The 17,132-nt window shown below is 58.1% G+C and overlaps 1 protein-coding gene across 1 annotated transcript; it reads right to left on the minus strand.

Annotated features, from left to right (window-relative positions):
• Positions 1-441: 441 nt before the first annotated feature.
• SELENON (selenoprotein N) lies at positions 442-15,590 on the minus strand. The gene is made up of 12 exons (XM_055140049.1): positions 15,393-15,590; positions 14,809-14,926; positions 10,887-11,023; positions 8,419-8,631; positions 8,166-8,290; positions 7,635-7,772; positions 6,290-6,371; positions 5,531-5,719; positions 5,254-5,359; positions 4,167-4,279; positions 3,985-4,086; positions 442-2,744 (listed from the first exon to the last, which is right to left on the minus strand). Exons 1-12 carry the CDS (start codon positions 15,588-15,590, stop codon positions 2,574-2,576), a joined length of 1,692 nt encoding a protein of 563 aa, XP_054996024.1. The 3' UTR covers positions 442-2,573.
• Between the last annotated feature and the right edge of the window lie 1,542 nt (positions 15,591-17,132).

Consider the following 17,132-nt stretch of genomic DNA (forward strand, 5'->3'; position numbering starts at 1 on the left):
CTCCTGCACCCCTTTCCAAGCCGGTCAAGCCCTGCCCTGTGATTTGTGTTCCGAAGCCATTCCCCTGGGACCAGGCCAGGCCTGGGCTTTGAGACTATTCCTGCTCAGTGTTTTGTCTTTCTCCATTCTGCTTCTCTCCTTTTATAGGATTTTCTAGAAGTGTACTACCTTCCCCCCCCAAAAAAAAATGACCTAATGCATCTCAGGCTGTTTCTAAGACAATGGGTTTAATTTTACAATCTTTCTCAGCACAGAGCACCAGATTCTAAAAATAGATAAGTTCTACTACTAAGTCTATCACAAGTTTATTTTGAGCAAGTCACTGGCACTTTCTGGTGATAGTTAAGATAGTTCCCAAAAGGCATTCGAGCCGTACTCCCTTGCCCACCAGCCGTGCCAAACCCAGCAGGGGTATCAGACCAAGAAGGAAAAAGTTGAACGTCTTGCTCAAAGAAAAGACACCTAGAATCAGACTGTCTCTTCAGTTTTATTACAGGACACATTGGGGGCAGAGAAAGTAGTAGAGGGGTGACAAGAGGGAAGCTGGGCCCAGTGCAGGGGCAGGGGGTTAGGCAGAGGAAGAAGGCCCAGCACCAGGACTGCCCACTATGGAACAGGCCTCCTTGCTCAGCACAGGGAAAGGGCCTGCTTGTGGGGGAAGCTGAGTCTCTCACACTAGATAGCTCAGGGAACGGGTTAAACCACCCAAACCCAGTAGGGGCATCCCCTCACTCCTACAAGGGGCTTGCAAACTGCCTCACAAAAGGGCACATAGGATCTGGCAGAGCTTGCTGGATTATGCCACCTATGATATGAATATCAGAGGGGAAATGAGACATTTTGGCTTGAAAGATTTTTTTTTTCTCATGCCAATAAAAAATGGCAGGGGAGGGTCAGAGAGATAGCACAGCAGGTAGGGTGCTTAGCTTGCACGTGGCCTACCCAGTTCGTTCTCTATCACCCCTCATGGTCCCCTGAGCCTGCCAGGGGCAATCTCTGAGCATAGAGCCAGAAGTAAGCCCTGTGCACCACTGGTTGTCCCCCCCCCCCAAACAAAAACAAACAAGGCAGAGGAGACACATGGGGGTAGGATGCAGAGGTTCAGTACAAAAGGAAACCCTCCAAAAAAAAATCAAGAGGGGCTGAATCTCAAGTGAAGTCTATGCACTTCCCTGAGACTCAGCTTCTTGATTTATAAAACAGGAACAAAACAGTATTTGTCTCAGGTTAGCGTGAGGATGAAATGGGAAAATACATGTGATTTTTAACAAAGATGGTAAAGGCTCTTGGGGACAGCTATTTCTATTCTTAATACAACACTGAGAACAAGAGCTGGGCTCAGTTGCGGAGGCACCCCAGGCAGGCAGGGAACTCAGACAGAGAGCTCTGGGATGCCCCTCAGGAACGGTCTTCCTCCTGATACGGTTTAGGACTGAGGTGGGGAACACAGCACAAGGGCCCCTCGTGGGAGGGTTTGAGTGGAGGACAGGCTAGAACTGAAGGTACACTGATCCTCTGAGAACTATTTTTAAAAAGCTGGAAGAGAAGAGAGGAACATTTCTTCCCACAGGACAATCGCAAAGACATCAAGCCAGATCCATCTAGGATTTCAGATCCAGCCATCATGAGGCGGTTGCGGGTGGGGGAAAAGCCCTCTTCTTTCTCCTCAGTGCTGGGGTTATCAAAAATACTTATAAACTGTGAGAAAGTTCACGTAAAAAACCTTTTTTTTTTCTGCATGTATAAAAAAGAGACTTGTCGTGGTTTGTGTCTTGGGACATAGACCAAGGCCCAAGTGGTCAAGGGTCAATGGCTACTCCGTGGGGAACCAGCTGGATTGGGTGCCCTAATGGGTGGGTAGGCTGTGCTCTTGGCTGGGCTCCCCTTCTATGGAGCTGGGGTCTGCGGATGATGGGAGCACTGGTTCCAGCCATGCTGCTGGGAGCCTGGGCTGGGGCAGGTGGTGGGGTGCCAAGGCTCTGGGCCTGAGGACCTGCTCAGGGGACCCGTTGTTAGGGGCTGAGCTGACCTCTGGCAATCCCTGAAGTAGGCTGGGGGGAGGAGGGTCCTATCTTACATTAGTTAGTGGTGGGGGGAAGCAGTAGGGATATAGAATGACCTCCCCTCATGAGGCAGGAATGTTTCCCCCAGCCCCTGGGGTCAGAGTTTCCCCATGTTTCCTCTGGATGGGGAGAGGGGTGACCCTGACTTCCTAGCACTAACTCCACCTGGTTCTATGCCCCCCCCAAGACCTGAGCTAAGGGCCTGAGGAGGCCAAGGGCAGTAACCCCAGGTTCCATCCTCAGGATGGAGGATGAAACTCAAGCAGTTTAAGTGGTTTCTGAATCCAGGAGGGCTAGTGATGTCAGCCAGAGCTACAAGATCAACCCCACATACCAAAGATATGCACCCTTAGTTAATCCTGGGTCCACAGGCAGCCAGATAAGAGTGCAGAGTATGGACATATCTGAAATTTGAAATGTGTGAGGACCACTGGCTCAGGGGCTGTGGGTCTGGTCTCCACTCTTTCCAGGTACCCCACAAAGCCTGGCTGCTCACTGCCCAGGGCCACTCTAGGACTGGAGGAGGGGCAGGCCACGCCGCAGACCCTCCCTCAGGAACTGCATGTAGGTGGTCGTGGATGGGTCTTCAAAGGTGGATGAGAAGCTGAAGACGTTGTTCTCAACGTCCTCGGGCTTCATGGAGGTGATGTCCAAGAAGTAGTTGGCATTAATGTGGTGGACCTAGGAGAAGGGCGGAGTGAGGGAAGTGGGGCTCACCCAGACTCAGGCCCCCTCCCTGTCGCCCACGGCCTCCTGGGAGCAGCTACCACCAGGCCTCACTGTTACCTCTCTGAGGAGTGCGTGCACAGTAGGATGGCCAGAAGCACATGCCGGAACTCAGCCCAGGGCCAGGCCGTTACTCTCCTCCCTGCTCACACAGCCCTTCCACACCTCAGGCCTTTCATCCACCCCACCCTGCCCTGCCACACTCACCACTCCTGAACTCAGCCACCTGATGGGCTGCTTCCCTGCGGGCTGCCCTGTCCAGCTAGCGAGCTCCTCAAGAATAGGGTCCAGGGAGGGGGCAAAGGAGTGATGAAACAGACCAAGTGGGCAGGAGGACCCACAGCAGACAGTCCCCAGGCACTGTTGTTTGCCCAGTGCGAGCCTGCTAGCCTGCTCCACCACAGTGGGCGCTGGTGGACACAGGTGAACTGGCGGGGCTCCTCCACGCTTTTCTCTCAGGCCCGCAATACTCAAAGGGCCCACTCTCCGAACCCAAACGGGGGCAGCAGGCTCTGCCTCTTCCTAGCCTAAAGACCTAGACACTTGTCCAGATAGCCCTGGCCCCTGCTCCTGCACAGCTGTCTCAGGGTGAAGGGGAGAGGGGCCCAGCCCGAGGACCACGCCTTTACCTGAGTCCCCCACTCAACCCCTGCGACTTAAAGGACAAGGCAGTTGTGAGCTGAAGGGTTGGGGAGGCTGAGGCTCACACACACACACACACACACACACACACACACACACACACACACACACACACACACTCACACGCCTGGTGGAAACCGGCTCCACTTCCTAAATGTGACTCTACCAAGTCTCTGGAACTTCCTAAGTTCCCTTATTTATAAACCTGAAACCTGAGCAATTGTGATCATCTTCCCCACCGAGCGCAGAGTGAGGCCCGTGGGTGATGTGGGGCAGAGAGCTGGCCTGCCAGCTGGCCTGCCCCCCCAACCCTCAGGCTGGCCACAAAGACAGGGAGGGATACCTTCATTCCAGCCCCGACTCAGGTCTGCACCGGCCCACACCCGCTGCTGCCTGTTCCCCAAAGGGGAACATTGAGAATGTCCTTGCCCCTGCAATGCAGGCGCACCTGACACCCCCAGTGGCTGGGCATCCTGTTTTCTGCTCTGTAGCCCCAAGAGCAGCTGGCTGAGGGGCCTGAGGGCCGGGCAGCCATGGGCTGCCTCCTACCTACCACAGTGCCATTGGGCAGGCAGACCATCATCTCCACTGGGAAGCTGTACTTCTCCAGGTGTAGGCTGGCCAGCTTCTGGTGGGCGGCACTCTGCGGGCTGTTCTGTGGGGACAGTGGGCACACTCTGGGTGTCTGGCCTCCAGCACTGTCCCTGGGGCTGTTTTCACCCACCTGCCCCTCACCTGCAAGTCTTCTAATTCCTTCACCAGGGACCAGGTGCTGATGAAGCTCTCATTGAGGAGGGCGAGGATGGGCGAACTTTCCAGGACTGTCTCCCGGAGAGTTCGCCCAGAGCCTGTTCAGGAAGAAATGAGGCCACAAGTAAGCCCCTGTCCTGCCCCCCGACCCCAAGCCCAACATGTCTTGCTGGGGTTTTCACTGTCAGGGACAGTGGTCTGGTCTGTGTCCCACCCCATGGTGTGACTCAAGGGCCTGCAGGGAGCTGCCTCAGGGGAGTTAGCATTGCACTGCAGCTGCCGGGCTAGGACTCAGCTCTGTGCCCCCAGGGCCTCTGAACACACAGTTCTGCACCAAACTTCCTTCCTCCTGCCACTGCCAGACTCTTTTCCTCTCTCAGTCTCATTGGCAGGTGCTCAGAAGCCTCTGCAGGGTCCTGCCATACGTACCAGACAAAGGCAGTGGCCTCGGGTGCCCATGACACTCACTGCCAGACACCCACAGAATCCCCCCTTGGCTCGCCAGAGAAGTTTCTATGGAAGTGAGTGCAGAACCAGCTCTGGCATGACTTTCCTGCTTTACAAAGCACCTGACACCTGCCTGCCTATCTCCTGTGCAGGTCTGGGAGCCAAAAACATCACCTTCTCTTACTGGTGAGCAAACAGCGGCTTGCACAGGGTTTCTTTTCTTTTATATAGATAGACAGATACATATAGACATATACTTTTTTTGCTTTTTGGGTCACACCCGGCAATGCACAAGAGTTACTCCTGGCTTTGCACTTAGGAATTACTCCTGGAGGTGCTCAGGGGACCATATAGGATGCTAGGAATCGAACCCAGGTCGGCTGCGTGCAAGCAAACGCCCTACCCGCTGTGCTATACTATTGCTCTAGCCCCTGCATCAGGTTTCTTAGTTGAGGCTTGAGAGGGGCTGAGCTGGCCCCTTCCTCTGTGCAGAGGCTCAGCATGACCCTGAGCCCACTCTCTGCCCATGTAGCCCCCCCCACTCCATACCAGGGGCCTCAGGGCCCCCTGCACCTAACGAGGAGTGACGTCTCCGCCTTCTCCCCTGGAATGGCAGCTCCCTCACCTCAGCAGGACTGGTCGTCCAGGGCTCCCCACAGCAGGATGGAGTGCACCAGCTTGTTCTGGGCCTTGGCCTGGTCGAAGGCCTCCGTGAAAGGGAGGTAAGCGACCTGTGCCGGGCACAGATGGAGGAAAGGAGGGTGAGCTCAGCCTGGGGTGGGGGAGCCGCGCAGCAAGGGAGAGGGCAGGGGAGGGTTGAGAGGGGCAGGCTGGGCCCTGCAGGGAGGCACCTTAGCAGTGAAGTACCCCTCAGTCCTGTCACTCCCAGTCCCCAGCCTCACCTTCTTGAAGGGGTACATGGCCACCTCCAGGCGCCCTGCAGCCTCCTCCCAGCTCAGCTCCTGTTGCCACTTGATTTCCTCAAACACAAACTGCAGGGGCTCTCCCGAGGGCAGGCGGCTGTCGATGGTGTTACCGTCCTCGTCCAGAATCACAGATGGCACTGAGGGGCCGGTGGCCTCCAGCTCCATCTGAGATGGAGGGCAGAAGGGAGGTCACCCATGAGTGGGGTCTCAGGGCGAGGATCTTCAAGAGGTGCCAGAGAGACCCTCTGGTTACCCTATGGCTGCAGACGTGGGGAAACTGAGGCAGGCTGGGTTTCAAGGTCATGCCATATGTCTGGGACAAAGCCAGTATCCCGCCAGCCTCCAGTGAAGACATAGGAGCAGGTAGCTTCCAACCGTTAGGACTTTGTGCTTCAGTCTGGAATATTCCAAGGCTCTTAGCCCAGGGTCCTCTGTAGGCCCGTCAAGGGCACGATGGGGTCCAAATGGCCTCGCCAGGGAGGAGAGACAGTAGAGAAGATGGGGTGTTTGCCTTGCATGTGGCCGACCCGGGTTTGATTCCTGGCACCCATATGGTCCCCCCAGCACTTCCAGGGGTGATTCCTGAGTGCAGAGTCAGGAGTAAGTCCTGAGCACTGCTGGGTGTGGCCCATCCCAAACCAAACAAACAATAACAACAACAAAACAGCAACAACAACAAACAAACAAATGGCCAAATGGCCCTGCTGTTCTCGCCAGCAGGGACCCCGTGCTCACCTGTGGTATGTAGCCGATGTCCACCTCCATGTTGCTGCTCTCGCTGGCCCCATACAGCCACTCCATGTCCACGTTCAGAGACCTGGTAACCACAGCGAGCCCCTCAGCATTATGTGAACATATCACCCCAAGTGCTTGACTGACCCCCTCTGACAGGTGAGGGCTGGAGGTGGGGTGAGGTGGGCACAAGCTCTCAGCCCCCAGGCTTCGTGGCAGGGCTGGGAATCTTTGGTCTCCCTGGCTGCCGCTTCCGGCACCACAAACCCCCGCTGGCCCACAGAGGGTTTCACATCCCTGTCTCCCGCCTGCCACCACTGTTCTATCAGTGCACACCAGAAGAGAGAAGGGCCCGCAGGGGAAACCAGCCTCTGCTCTCAGCAGCCAGAGAGCTGACCTGATCGGGTGCTATCTGCAGAACCACCATATGAGGGCGCCCCAACACTGGCCATCAACAAGCTTAGGTGGGGCAAGAGGGGTGGGGTCCCGGGTGCCTCAAGATGCTCAGGAATCAGCAGTCCTTGTGGTCTGGGCCTGGAGCTGACCACTTGCTCCTTTCCTTCTGTTAAGACCAAGACCTGGGGCTGGAGCGATAGCACAGCAGGTAGGGCGTTTGCCTTACCCTGAGTGCAGGGCCAGGAGTCACTCCTGAGCATCGCAGGGTGTGACCCAAAAAGAAAAAAAAAAAGACCAAGACCTTTAGCCCCAGGATGGGAGCAGATGTGGCCAGGAGGAACACTTGTGGGGAGGGTGGGGTGTGTGTGTGTGTGTCGGGGCTGGGGGGGGGGGGAACTAGTCTTCACCTGGCCACGTCTCATTCCTGGGTCAGGAGAGCTTTCAAGACCAGACCTTCAGGAGGGGCCCCTCAGCAGGCCAGGCAGAGGACACTGCGCAGCCCTTAACCACCAAACTCTGGGGACCCGCAGGTCTATGCATGAGCTGTTCCTGCTGCCACCTCACGCCCAGTCTCTGCACAGCCTGCCCGGACGCTCACCCTGGCCATGGCAGGAGCAGGCTGCGGCAATGGGTGTGTCCGCATATGGGGGTGGGGGCTCTGGTGTCAGGGTCTGTGGGCTGTGGTTGTGCACCAGGGAGGAGTTGGCAGGTCAGGCTGACTTGGAGCTCTGGACACAGGTGTGGGCGATGGAACAGTCCCCCCACCTGCTCCCTGCTGCCTCAGTCAGCTCCAGCCCCTTCCCTCAAGGGTGTCCAGGCCAGACAGGTAGCTCTGGGTAACAGGAAAGGAGCAGAGACTGAGGGGCTATGGGCACTTGTCTCAGACCTCCTGGGCCCAGGAGGGTGAGCACAGGGTAGCCAGGTCTGGGCTGGGCTTCGCCGAGGCTCTCACCTGTGGTTGGGCACGAAGAGCCGGAAGTCGCGGACGTGGGTGGCATCTTTGGAGATGATAATATGACCGGTGAACTGGCCAGGTGAGAACCAGAAGGGGAAGCTGGGAGGTTCGCTGAGCTGGAACTCAGCATGGATCCTGAGGGGAAAGGGGTCTGGCTGGAATCAGGACACCCACCCAGCCCCCAGTTTCTGTCCCCAACAACAAACCCTTAGCAAAAAGACTGGTGTCAGGGAGAGGCTGGATGAGGGAGCCCGGAGAAGACCCGAGCCTCACGCACAGGGGTGCAGTCTGGAGCGCTGGTGAGGCGGCCCTGCTCTCAAATTCCCTCCACGGAACCCCAGACACAACCCAGTCACCAGCTATGCACAGCATGACCCAGGCCTTTTCCTCTGAGGAGAACATCCACTCAGACGTTCTGAGTGGGGAAACTGAGGCTGAGAGCCCAGGCTGCATGCCTAGGACTACAGGGAGTGAGAGTTGGGGGCTTCAAACTCTCTCCAGGCTCCAGGGCAAGCTGGGGCAGCTCACCGGAACATGACCGTGTAGTAGAAGTCGCTGATGGCTGTCAGGCAGGCCACAGCCCCCTGGGGGGCGAAGCGGGTCTTCACGAAGGGCCTCGGGTGGAACATGCTCAGGAGCCTGTGGATGATGACCTGGAGGACGGCAGAGGGGCCTGGCCTGTCTGTCTAGGTCCTGTCTAGTCTGCACAGTCCAGGGAGCCCAGGGAGTGGGGGGGACGGGCGGGGGCGGCCCTGGTGCTGGCGCTCACGCGGCTCCTCACCTCCTTGCCCTTGGGTGGTGGTGGGTAGAAGCGGTTGTTGGACAAGTAGCCAGTGAAGATGCTCAGCTCGCTGGGGATGAGCCACCAGGGCTTGCCCAGCTCAGCCTGGCCCCGTGGGGGCAGGAAGGGCCTGAAGTGGCGGGCGGCAAACACGGCGCTTGGGGAGGCGGCGCTCGTCCAGTTGCGGAGGCCGGACAGGGCCAGGTGGGAGACCTGGGGCAGAAGAGAGCTCTGGGGCACCGAGCATCCCGATTTTTGGGTCGTCCAGTTGTGGGTGGGGGTCGCCCTGGAGCCTTAAGGCAACCCACCAGGAAGCAGGGGGAGAGGGGACCCTGCCCTGTGACAGTCCCAGGCTGGGCCCTGCCCGGAGCTTAAGGCACCTGGGGCTGCCGAGGGTGCTGAGCGCCTCTGCCCCCCTCACTGAGCCCCTGTGGACAGTGCCCAGCCTCACCTGGCCCTGCGCCTCCTTACAGAAGCTGGCAGGCCGCGCCATGCTGGTGCTGCTCTGCCGCCCCCAGCCACCTGCCTGGATCCCCTCTCAGGCTCCTCCTGGTGCCTGTGCCTGCTCAGAGCCAAATCTGAGGAAGGAGGCGGTAACTGAGCACCCGGCAGGGGAAATCCCCAGGGCTCAGGGCAGGATGAAGCCACAGAGACGCGGAAGGAAGGTCATCTGAGAGCAGGCCTGTCGGGCACCCAGCCAGTCCCCAGTTTCTGCCCCCAAGACCAGAGCCCTTAGCAAGAAGACTGGCATTAAGTCAGGGAGAGGCGGGAGAGGGCCATAGAGAGTGGGAGGGTCTGAACTCCCGAAGCTCTTGGGCTACACAGGAGCCTGACCCCCAAGACAGCTCTGATGCCCCAGGGGGTACCTGACACCTACGACCTTCCTGAGTTTCTCACCCCAGCCTGCTCCTCTCTTGGCTCAGTGGGGAAGGGGATGGGAGGAAAGGGGTGCAGGGAGCTCCCACAGAGAGTGGGAGGAGGGCTGGCGGTGCAGGACCAGGCAGAGCTGACAGCCTCGGACCTGCCACACGCTGGTCAGCCCACTTGAGGCCTGTTCCCCCGGGTAGCGGGTGGCGGTGGTGGTGGTGGCTGGGCTCTGAGGCCTGGGCTGAGGTACTGCCCCCGCTCACCTGTTTTCCCTGCTCTGTGGGGCCGGAGCTGGGTTTCCACACACCCACCAACTCCCTGAGATGTCCCCTCACTAAAGGTCCAGTTCAGACTGACCTTATTTCCGGCCTGCTAGCCCTGGGGTCCCCAAGGACAGCTGGCCGGCCCAGACTGACAAGAAGTACCCAAGCTGGACAGAAATCTGAGTCATGAGTCCCCACCCCTCTGGTGCTCTAGCTGCCACACCCTCCTGCCTCCTTCCCCTGCATCCTCCTGGCTGTCCGGCCTCCATCACCACTGTCTCCCCCACCGGCTCCCCCTCCCTCTGGCAATTGGTTCCTTGCCTCCTGCATCCCCCCAGCCACCAGCCTGGGAAGCAGAGATGTGACGAGGGACACCCCATTCCAGCCTGTGCCAGGGCCTTCGCTCTGCAGCCTTGCAGCCTGTGCGGCCTGCCGGTGCCTTTCCCAGCCTGCGTATCCCTGGGGTCCTAGTCTACCCACAGGCCTTTGTTCCTAAGGGCTGAGGAAGTGTGGCTTGGGCAGCGTGGAGAAGTGGTTCCCAGCGCAGGGGTAGCACACGGGACACTTTCAGCTGGACACAAGCTGGGGCTGCAGAGGCCAGAGGAGGGCCAGGAGGGGTGGGTGATCCGGGTGTGCTGCAGACCTGCCCCCAGGCTTCAGGGTTATGCCCCGGGCACTGTCTCCAGCTCGTGGTGAGCCCCTTGCTCGGAGAGGCTCGGCTCACAGTGCATCTAGGACCCAGGATGTATGTGTGTGTGTGTGTGTGTGTGTGTGTGTGTGTGTGTGTGTGTGTGTGTGTGTGTGAGTGTGGGGGTTAGGGGGCCAGGGAGGGGGGTCAATCCCCTTGTGCTGAAGACTGACCTGCATAAGGTAGGGTTGCGGGGTGAGAGTGCAGCAGCCTACCTACATTCAGTTTCTCTAGCCACTGCTTTCCCCACTTCCCCTCCCTGGCCCTTGCCTCCTTCTCCCATGGCTTCAAGTAGATGCCACTTCCTCAAGGAAGCTCTCCTGGATTTCCCATCTGAGTTAGAGGCTCAGGCTTGTCTCTTCACTGTTCCACACCAGACTGTGTGCAGGGACCCACTTTGGACTCTCAGGGCCTGTCACCCTGGGTTCCTGGAGGACATCTGGGGAGGAAGGGAGGGAGGGAGGGAGGGAGGGAGGGAGGGAGGGAGGGAGGGAGGAAGGAAGGAAGGAAGGAAGGAAGGAAGGAAGGAAGGAAGGAAGGAAGGAAGGAAGGAAGGAAGGAAGGAAGGAAGGATGAATAAACAGCACAGATGCTCTTTCTGTCTGCTGTCCTGTCTGTGGCCCCTATCCTGCCCCCTCTTCCGAACTCACCCCTAGGAACCCATTTTTGCTCTTGGTCATGGACTCTAGGAGCAGAGGCTGGAACTTGGCTTTGATGGTGAGCGTCTCCTCGCTGGGGTCCAAGGGCAGCTCCTCCTCCTCCTCATAGCTGGCCGCCGGGGTTGACCCTATGAGACACACACAGATGGAGAGTTCCCAGGTTCTGGTATGGAGTCTCCTTTCTCTCCCACCCATGCCAGGAGAGGGGGCGGCAGTAAAGCCCCAAAGGAGTCTCCAGTGTGTGTCCTGCTTCAGTAATGGGGGCTCTGCCACCAACTCCACCCCACACAGGAGCAAGTGGGGACTCAGAGCGGAGCGGGACTCCCCAGGTCACTTGGCTAGGTAGCAGAGGGCCAGGAGTCCAACTCAGACCTGCTTAGCTTAAAATTCACAATCACCCACATCCCCTTCTGTGGGGTTAGCCTCTCACAGGCTCATTTTCTCAAAGACCCCACAGGACCTAGACTCCAGCCTCGGCCCGTGAGATGGTGAGTGTGGCTTGCTGTGCTAAGGATGACCAGGCTGGGTATGCAGGAGCCCAGGGAACTCTTACTGGGGGCCATGAGCAGAGGTGTCAGCGCCAGGGGCCGCCATGCTGTGCCAGGGCTCCAACCTAGTGCTCCGGCCTCCAACCTTTGCTCCGGCCTCCAACCTTTGCTCCGGCCTCCAACCTTTGCTCCGGCCTCTAACCTTTGCTCCAGCCTCCAATCTTTGCTCCAGCCTCCAGTCTTTGCTCTGGCCACCAACCTAGTGTTCCGGCCTCCAATCTAGTGCTCTGGCCTCTAACCTATGCTTTGGCCTCCTACCTGTGCTCTTCCCTCCAGGCTGCCCACAAAAGCCTGTTCCCTTTGCCCTGCCCTACAAGCTCCAAACTGAATCCAAGATGTCTGGATGTTGAACCCACCAAAAGTGGCCTCTGAGCCAGCCGCTGGGATCAAGCACCAAAGAAAGAGGTCACATTGTGGGGTTTGAAGGGAAGGCGTGGGGCCAGGCCAGCATGCCCCAGCTTTGGAGGAGTTTGGCAATCCTGGATAACTGGGAGCAAATCACTCAGCCCCTCTGGTCTTGCTGTATTAGAAAAGACTCAGGCGGCCCCCCCCTCCCATGTTGGTAGGAAATAAACTCATTCAGAGAGATGCTCAGTCAGTACTCGGCTACTGAGGGAAGCAAGACACCCAGGCACTCTCTCAGGGTATAGAGAGTTCTGTCCTGGACTGGGGGCACTTCTCCTCCCTGAGTTTTCTGGGTGGCCCCATTTCCTTGCTGGGGGAGGCTGGCGCTAAGCTGGCTTGCTCCAGCTCTTCCTGCTTCAGGATCCAGCTACATTTGTCATCTTCCAGGGGTGCAAAGCCCTTATGAAGGGTTAAGGAAGAAATGAAGCCTATTTCAAAGGGGGGGGTGATTAAGAGAAGGGAGGCATGGACGCGTGTGGTAGTAGTGCAGGTAGGTCCTGCCATATCCACCCTCAGACGGGTATTTGTTGATGGACAAGCCACGGCTTGAGCAGGGGCATTAAGACTGGGAATCACTGGGATGGGCAGTTTCTGGATTCAGCCCCTAGCATTCTCAGGCTCCTGCAGTAAACCCCATTCCAAGGAAACAAGGTTATTCCTGCATCGGTAAGTCAGTGCAGCAGAACTGTTTTTCCCAAAGCGATCCAGCCAGAAACCCCAGAGGAAGGCAACAATTGGGAACATGGAGTTATTAGTCAGCCTTGTGGATTCAATTATTTTCATGCTATCAGATAATTATTGATAATAATGCTCAGCACTTTATAGTCTTTTGTTTCTCATTAAAAGAATGACTTCTATGCAACATTTGCTTATTATACACAACTTGTAAAACCTTCAAGGTGAGCAGAAGAAAATGAAATTGGTAACTGTGCCAATTAGAAAGGCTGCTTCCACTTCCGGCCTAGATTTAGTGTTTGGGGGTTTGTTTTCCTCAAACTGCGTCCGGTTTTGCACTCATTTTCCCTGATGGAGAAAACCTGGGTATGAAAAAGTTCAAGGGAGGTCACAGGTCACCAGGGAGAACACTAGCTCTCTGACGCTGGAAAGGAGGAGGTGACTGTGTACGCATGGAGAAATGAGCCTCAAATAAGAACGGCTCACGGTCCTCGGGGGCCGGCCCGCTTACCTGCCCTGCTGCTCTCACCACAGAATCAATGGCACTTGAGCAAGTGATACATGGATTTGCATTTTCCATCTGACCCAGCTCCCCTGGCAGGGATCACAGTCCCCCAGCCGCTGAGCAGCTGCCCTCCCCGCACATGGAGACACAGCAAGGCCAGCACGACCTCAGGGATGTGCTCGACCGAGAGCAGCTGACATCAAGTTCTTGCCTTTCCCTCCTACTGGCCTACTTACACTGCAAAATCTGCAGAGCAAGTGGGTGCCTAAGACCTTACGCTCACCAGCAAGAGAATACAGGAGGTAATTCTGTATTCATTCAAAACCACTTGCAGGTGGTTTTGGTGGCTGCAAACTGGTTCTACTCTGCAGCACCACATATGGTCTCCTGAGCATTGTAGGGTATGACCCAAGTCTCCCCTCTACCCCCAAGTGCCCCAAATTGTAAGTTTAAGAAATGCTGCAAGAGAGGGCTGGAGCAATAGCACAGCGGGTAGGGCGTTTGCCTTGCATGAGGCCGACCTGGGTTCGATTCCCAGCATCCCACATGGTCCCCCAAGCACCGGCAGAAGTTATTCCTAAGTGCAGAGCCAGGAGTTAATCCCTGTGCATTCTAGGTGTGACCCAAAAAGAAAAAAAAAAAAGAAGAAAAAATGACATGTTGCAAGAGAGGCTAGAGAAATAGTACAGTGGGTAAGGCACACCACTGACCCAGGTTCGATCCCCGGCAACTCATATGGTCTCCTGAGTACTGTTAGAAATGATTTCTGAGCACAGAGCCAAGGGTAACCCCTGAGCACCGCTGGGTGTGGACCTCCCCTCCTAAAAAAATGTTGCAAGAGGCTAGGACTGCAGCTCAGTGGCCTGTATGCTTGAAACCTGGGTTTCACCCTGGCATCTCTAAAACAAAAACAAAAAAGCCATGAGCAGTGGAGGGGGGTGGAGAGGACCCAGGTGCTGTGGGGCCGATGACGCTGTGAGAAATATATTTTTTGACTGATTTTTGTTTTGGGGCTATGCCTGGTGCTGCTTAAGGCTCAGTGCGCTATGCAGTGCTACCCAAGGGTGCTACGCAGTGCTGGGGATTAAACCCAGGCCTCTCACATGCATAGCATGTGCTCCCGCCTGTTGAGCCATGTCTTGGGTCTCTGATGTGACTGTTTAAAGGTGTTGGGAGACCACCATGGTTACACGCAGTCGTGCTCAGGAGACCAGGGGTTGAACTCAGGGAGTCACATATGCTAGGCCTGGAGCTGTCTCCCCAGTCCTAGAGAACCATTTTGTCATTAGAACGTTTGAGCTGCTCCTCTTTACAAAAACGTCTCATTGCAAACAGGCACAAATGGGTCGGCCTCTGCGCCCCGGGCAGGACTTGGTCTGGATAAGGAGTCACAGTGACACTCCTCACTGTCCGCTGACCGCCTGCTGCCCACAAGGCACTCAGCAAACTCTAATCCCCAATGACCTGCGCTGCGGCAGGACCCGGAGCTGGAACGCCAGGTTCTGATCCTGGCTCCTGGTTGTTTGGACAAGCTGGCCAACCTTCCCGTGCCTCCATCGTCCCAGTTACAAACACGAGGATGAGGACAGGACTCACTGTATGGGGCGCGGGGAAGTGGAAGAGCTGGTTCACAAGAAGTGCTAAAGGTGAAGTGGGGCCCGAGGAACAGTGGACTGTCTTCACAGGTGAAGAACATGTGTGTGGGAGCACCACTGGCTGGGAAATGTGCCAGCACCCACAGCTCCCAGGGAGCCCCTCCTACCCGCTCTCTCTGCAGTACCTGTCAGCTTCTCAGCGATGGGCTTGAACTCCTCAGGACTGATGCGCAAGTCCCCATCAGTGTCCAGCGAGGAGAAGAGGAAGAGGCCTTCGTTGCCCAGGGCCTTCAGGGCTGACTCCTGCCGGGAGGGAGGGGTTGGCTGACTGGGGTCCCGACACCCTCAGCTGCTGACGGGCAGCTGAGTCCCGTCAACACTCCAGTCCATCTGCCCACTGCTCCCTCTGCTGCCCACAGCCCGCCCCTCTCATCCCTCCGGCTTCCTGCTTCCCTCCTGCCCCATCCCAGCCCACCCTGTGCCCCACCCTAGTCGGCCCTGTCCCCTGTCCCCCTTCTATCTGCCCAGCCCCATTCACCCCAATCTTTCCCTCCTCCCCACGGTCCCAGCGCTTCCCAGACGCCACTTGACTCTTTGCTGTCCTCTGTCCCATCTCCCTCCGATCTGTGGCCCTGGACCCCGCCTCACACCAGCCAGCTCTTTCACCTCTCCGCCACCCCATCCGTCCTGCCAAGCGGGGGTCCCCCTGACCGCGCCCCCACCTCCCGGGGCCAGGGATCCCCTCTCCTGGGCGCGCTCCCCCGCCGACCTGCAGCGCGGCCGCCTGGGCCTGGTGGTGGCGGGCGTAGGCCCGGGCGGCGGCGGCGGCGGCGGCGGCCAGCAGGGCTCCGAGCAGCGCCAGGCCGCGGGCGCGGGCGCGGGGCGGGCGCGGCGTGGGCGCGGGCGCGGGCGGCGCGGCGGGCCCGGGGCTGGGGGTCCGGCGGGTGCCCGGCGGGGCCCGGCCCATGGCGGCGGCGGGCAGCGGCTGGCCGGGCGCCGGGCGGGAGCGGCGGGCGGGGCGCGGGGCGCGGGGCGGGCCGGGGCTGCGGGCGCCGGGGCGGGGCGGCCCGCGGGGTCCCTGGCGCCCCGAGCTGTTCCTTCCTGCACCCCCTTGCCCAAGAGCGAGCCAGGCCTCGGCGTCCCAGCGCCAGGAGCGTGGGCAGTGCGGGATAGGGAGGCCCCCCACACGGCTCGAGCCTTCCTTGGGGGGTGGGTGGCAGGGGGACTCGGAGAGCCCCCAGGCTTCTGCGCCTGTGGAGGGAGACAGCAGAGGGTCCCCTGCCTCCCTGCCCTCCAGCGGCAAAGGGGCGCCCCACTTACTCCCTGCTTTCTGCAAGACCTTCCTTCCCCCATTCCTCATGGTCACCTCCGCTGGGACAGTACCTGTTGGAGGCCACCTAGGCATAGGAGGTGAGGCCCTACACTCCTCACCTCTAGGCAGGCAAAGCTCCCCTTCTTGTCCTCTGTAGGCTAGGGATAGGAGGGAACACACGGGCTGGCCAGGCTGGCAGCCCATTGGGTGGCCAGGCAGTGCCCATGTTCCCCAGCTTCTCTGCTGACCCAACCTGGCCACCGTTGCTTTTTCAGAGAGCCACACTGGGTGTTCTTTGAGGAACCCTGGGAATAGAGGCTGGTGCCTGGTGGTCACTCACTGATGTCCCCAGACAGGCTCTTGGGGCTAGTGGTCCTGTGGAATCCAGAGGCCCCAGGTGCTGCTCTGGTGGCCCTTCCTCTGGAGAGGGGGTAGCTGCTGTCACCTCTAGGAGCCCAACAGAACTGGCCCCTGGGCCAGTCTAGCCCTGTCCGGTTAGGATGTGAGTGTGGAGCAGGCAGGATACCCACCAGCCCTGGACTTGGGCTTGTTGCTTGACCTAATCACATTTGTTTTCAAGCCACACAATGAGGAAAATATGGTGGCATCGTTCTTAAAAGAAGGTGCCCTCGCCAGACCCAGCTCCTTCTGAAGCCACTTCCTTCTCATACTGTCCCCCAGGAGAGTCGGGATTCTGTCCTCCTCCCCAGTGTGCTGTGACAGCACTAGTGGCTGGTGTGTGATGGCCCCTCCACAGCGACTGCCATGAGAGACTCTCGGAAGCCCAGGCCTTGCTTGGCACTCAGGTCTCACCTCCCCAGAGGCACCCGCGAGGGCCTGACATCTGCCGCTGGCTTCCGGAGGCTCCCAACTGTGCCACCTCAACTCATTACTGCTAATGTTTGGGGACACCCTGCACACGACAGATGTTATTAGAAAACCAAATTCCGTTCTACCAGGAAGCAGAGCTCACGGAGCACAAAGCAGGTTAGGAGGAGAAGATGGATGAGCCAAGTTCCCTGGAAAATAAATGAGGGACGTTTTCTTTGCCAGATTACTTTTATTTATTTCATTTGCTTTTTGTTAAAGACACAGACACCCCACTGCAGCGTGGGCTGCAAGGGATTGGGAGTTTGTCTCAGAGATCCAGAGGGGATGGGTTTATAACACCAGACTCAGGCTAGTGAGCGTCTGGGA

Source organism: Sorex araneus, chromosome 5 (genome assembly GCF_027595985.1).
Source record: "Sorex araneus isolate mSorAra2 chromosome 5, mSorAra2.pri, whole genome shotgun sequence".
Taxonomy (NCBI): Eukaryota; Metazoa; Chordata; class Mammalia; order Eulipotyphla; family Soricidae; genus Sorex; species Sorex araneus.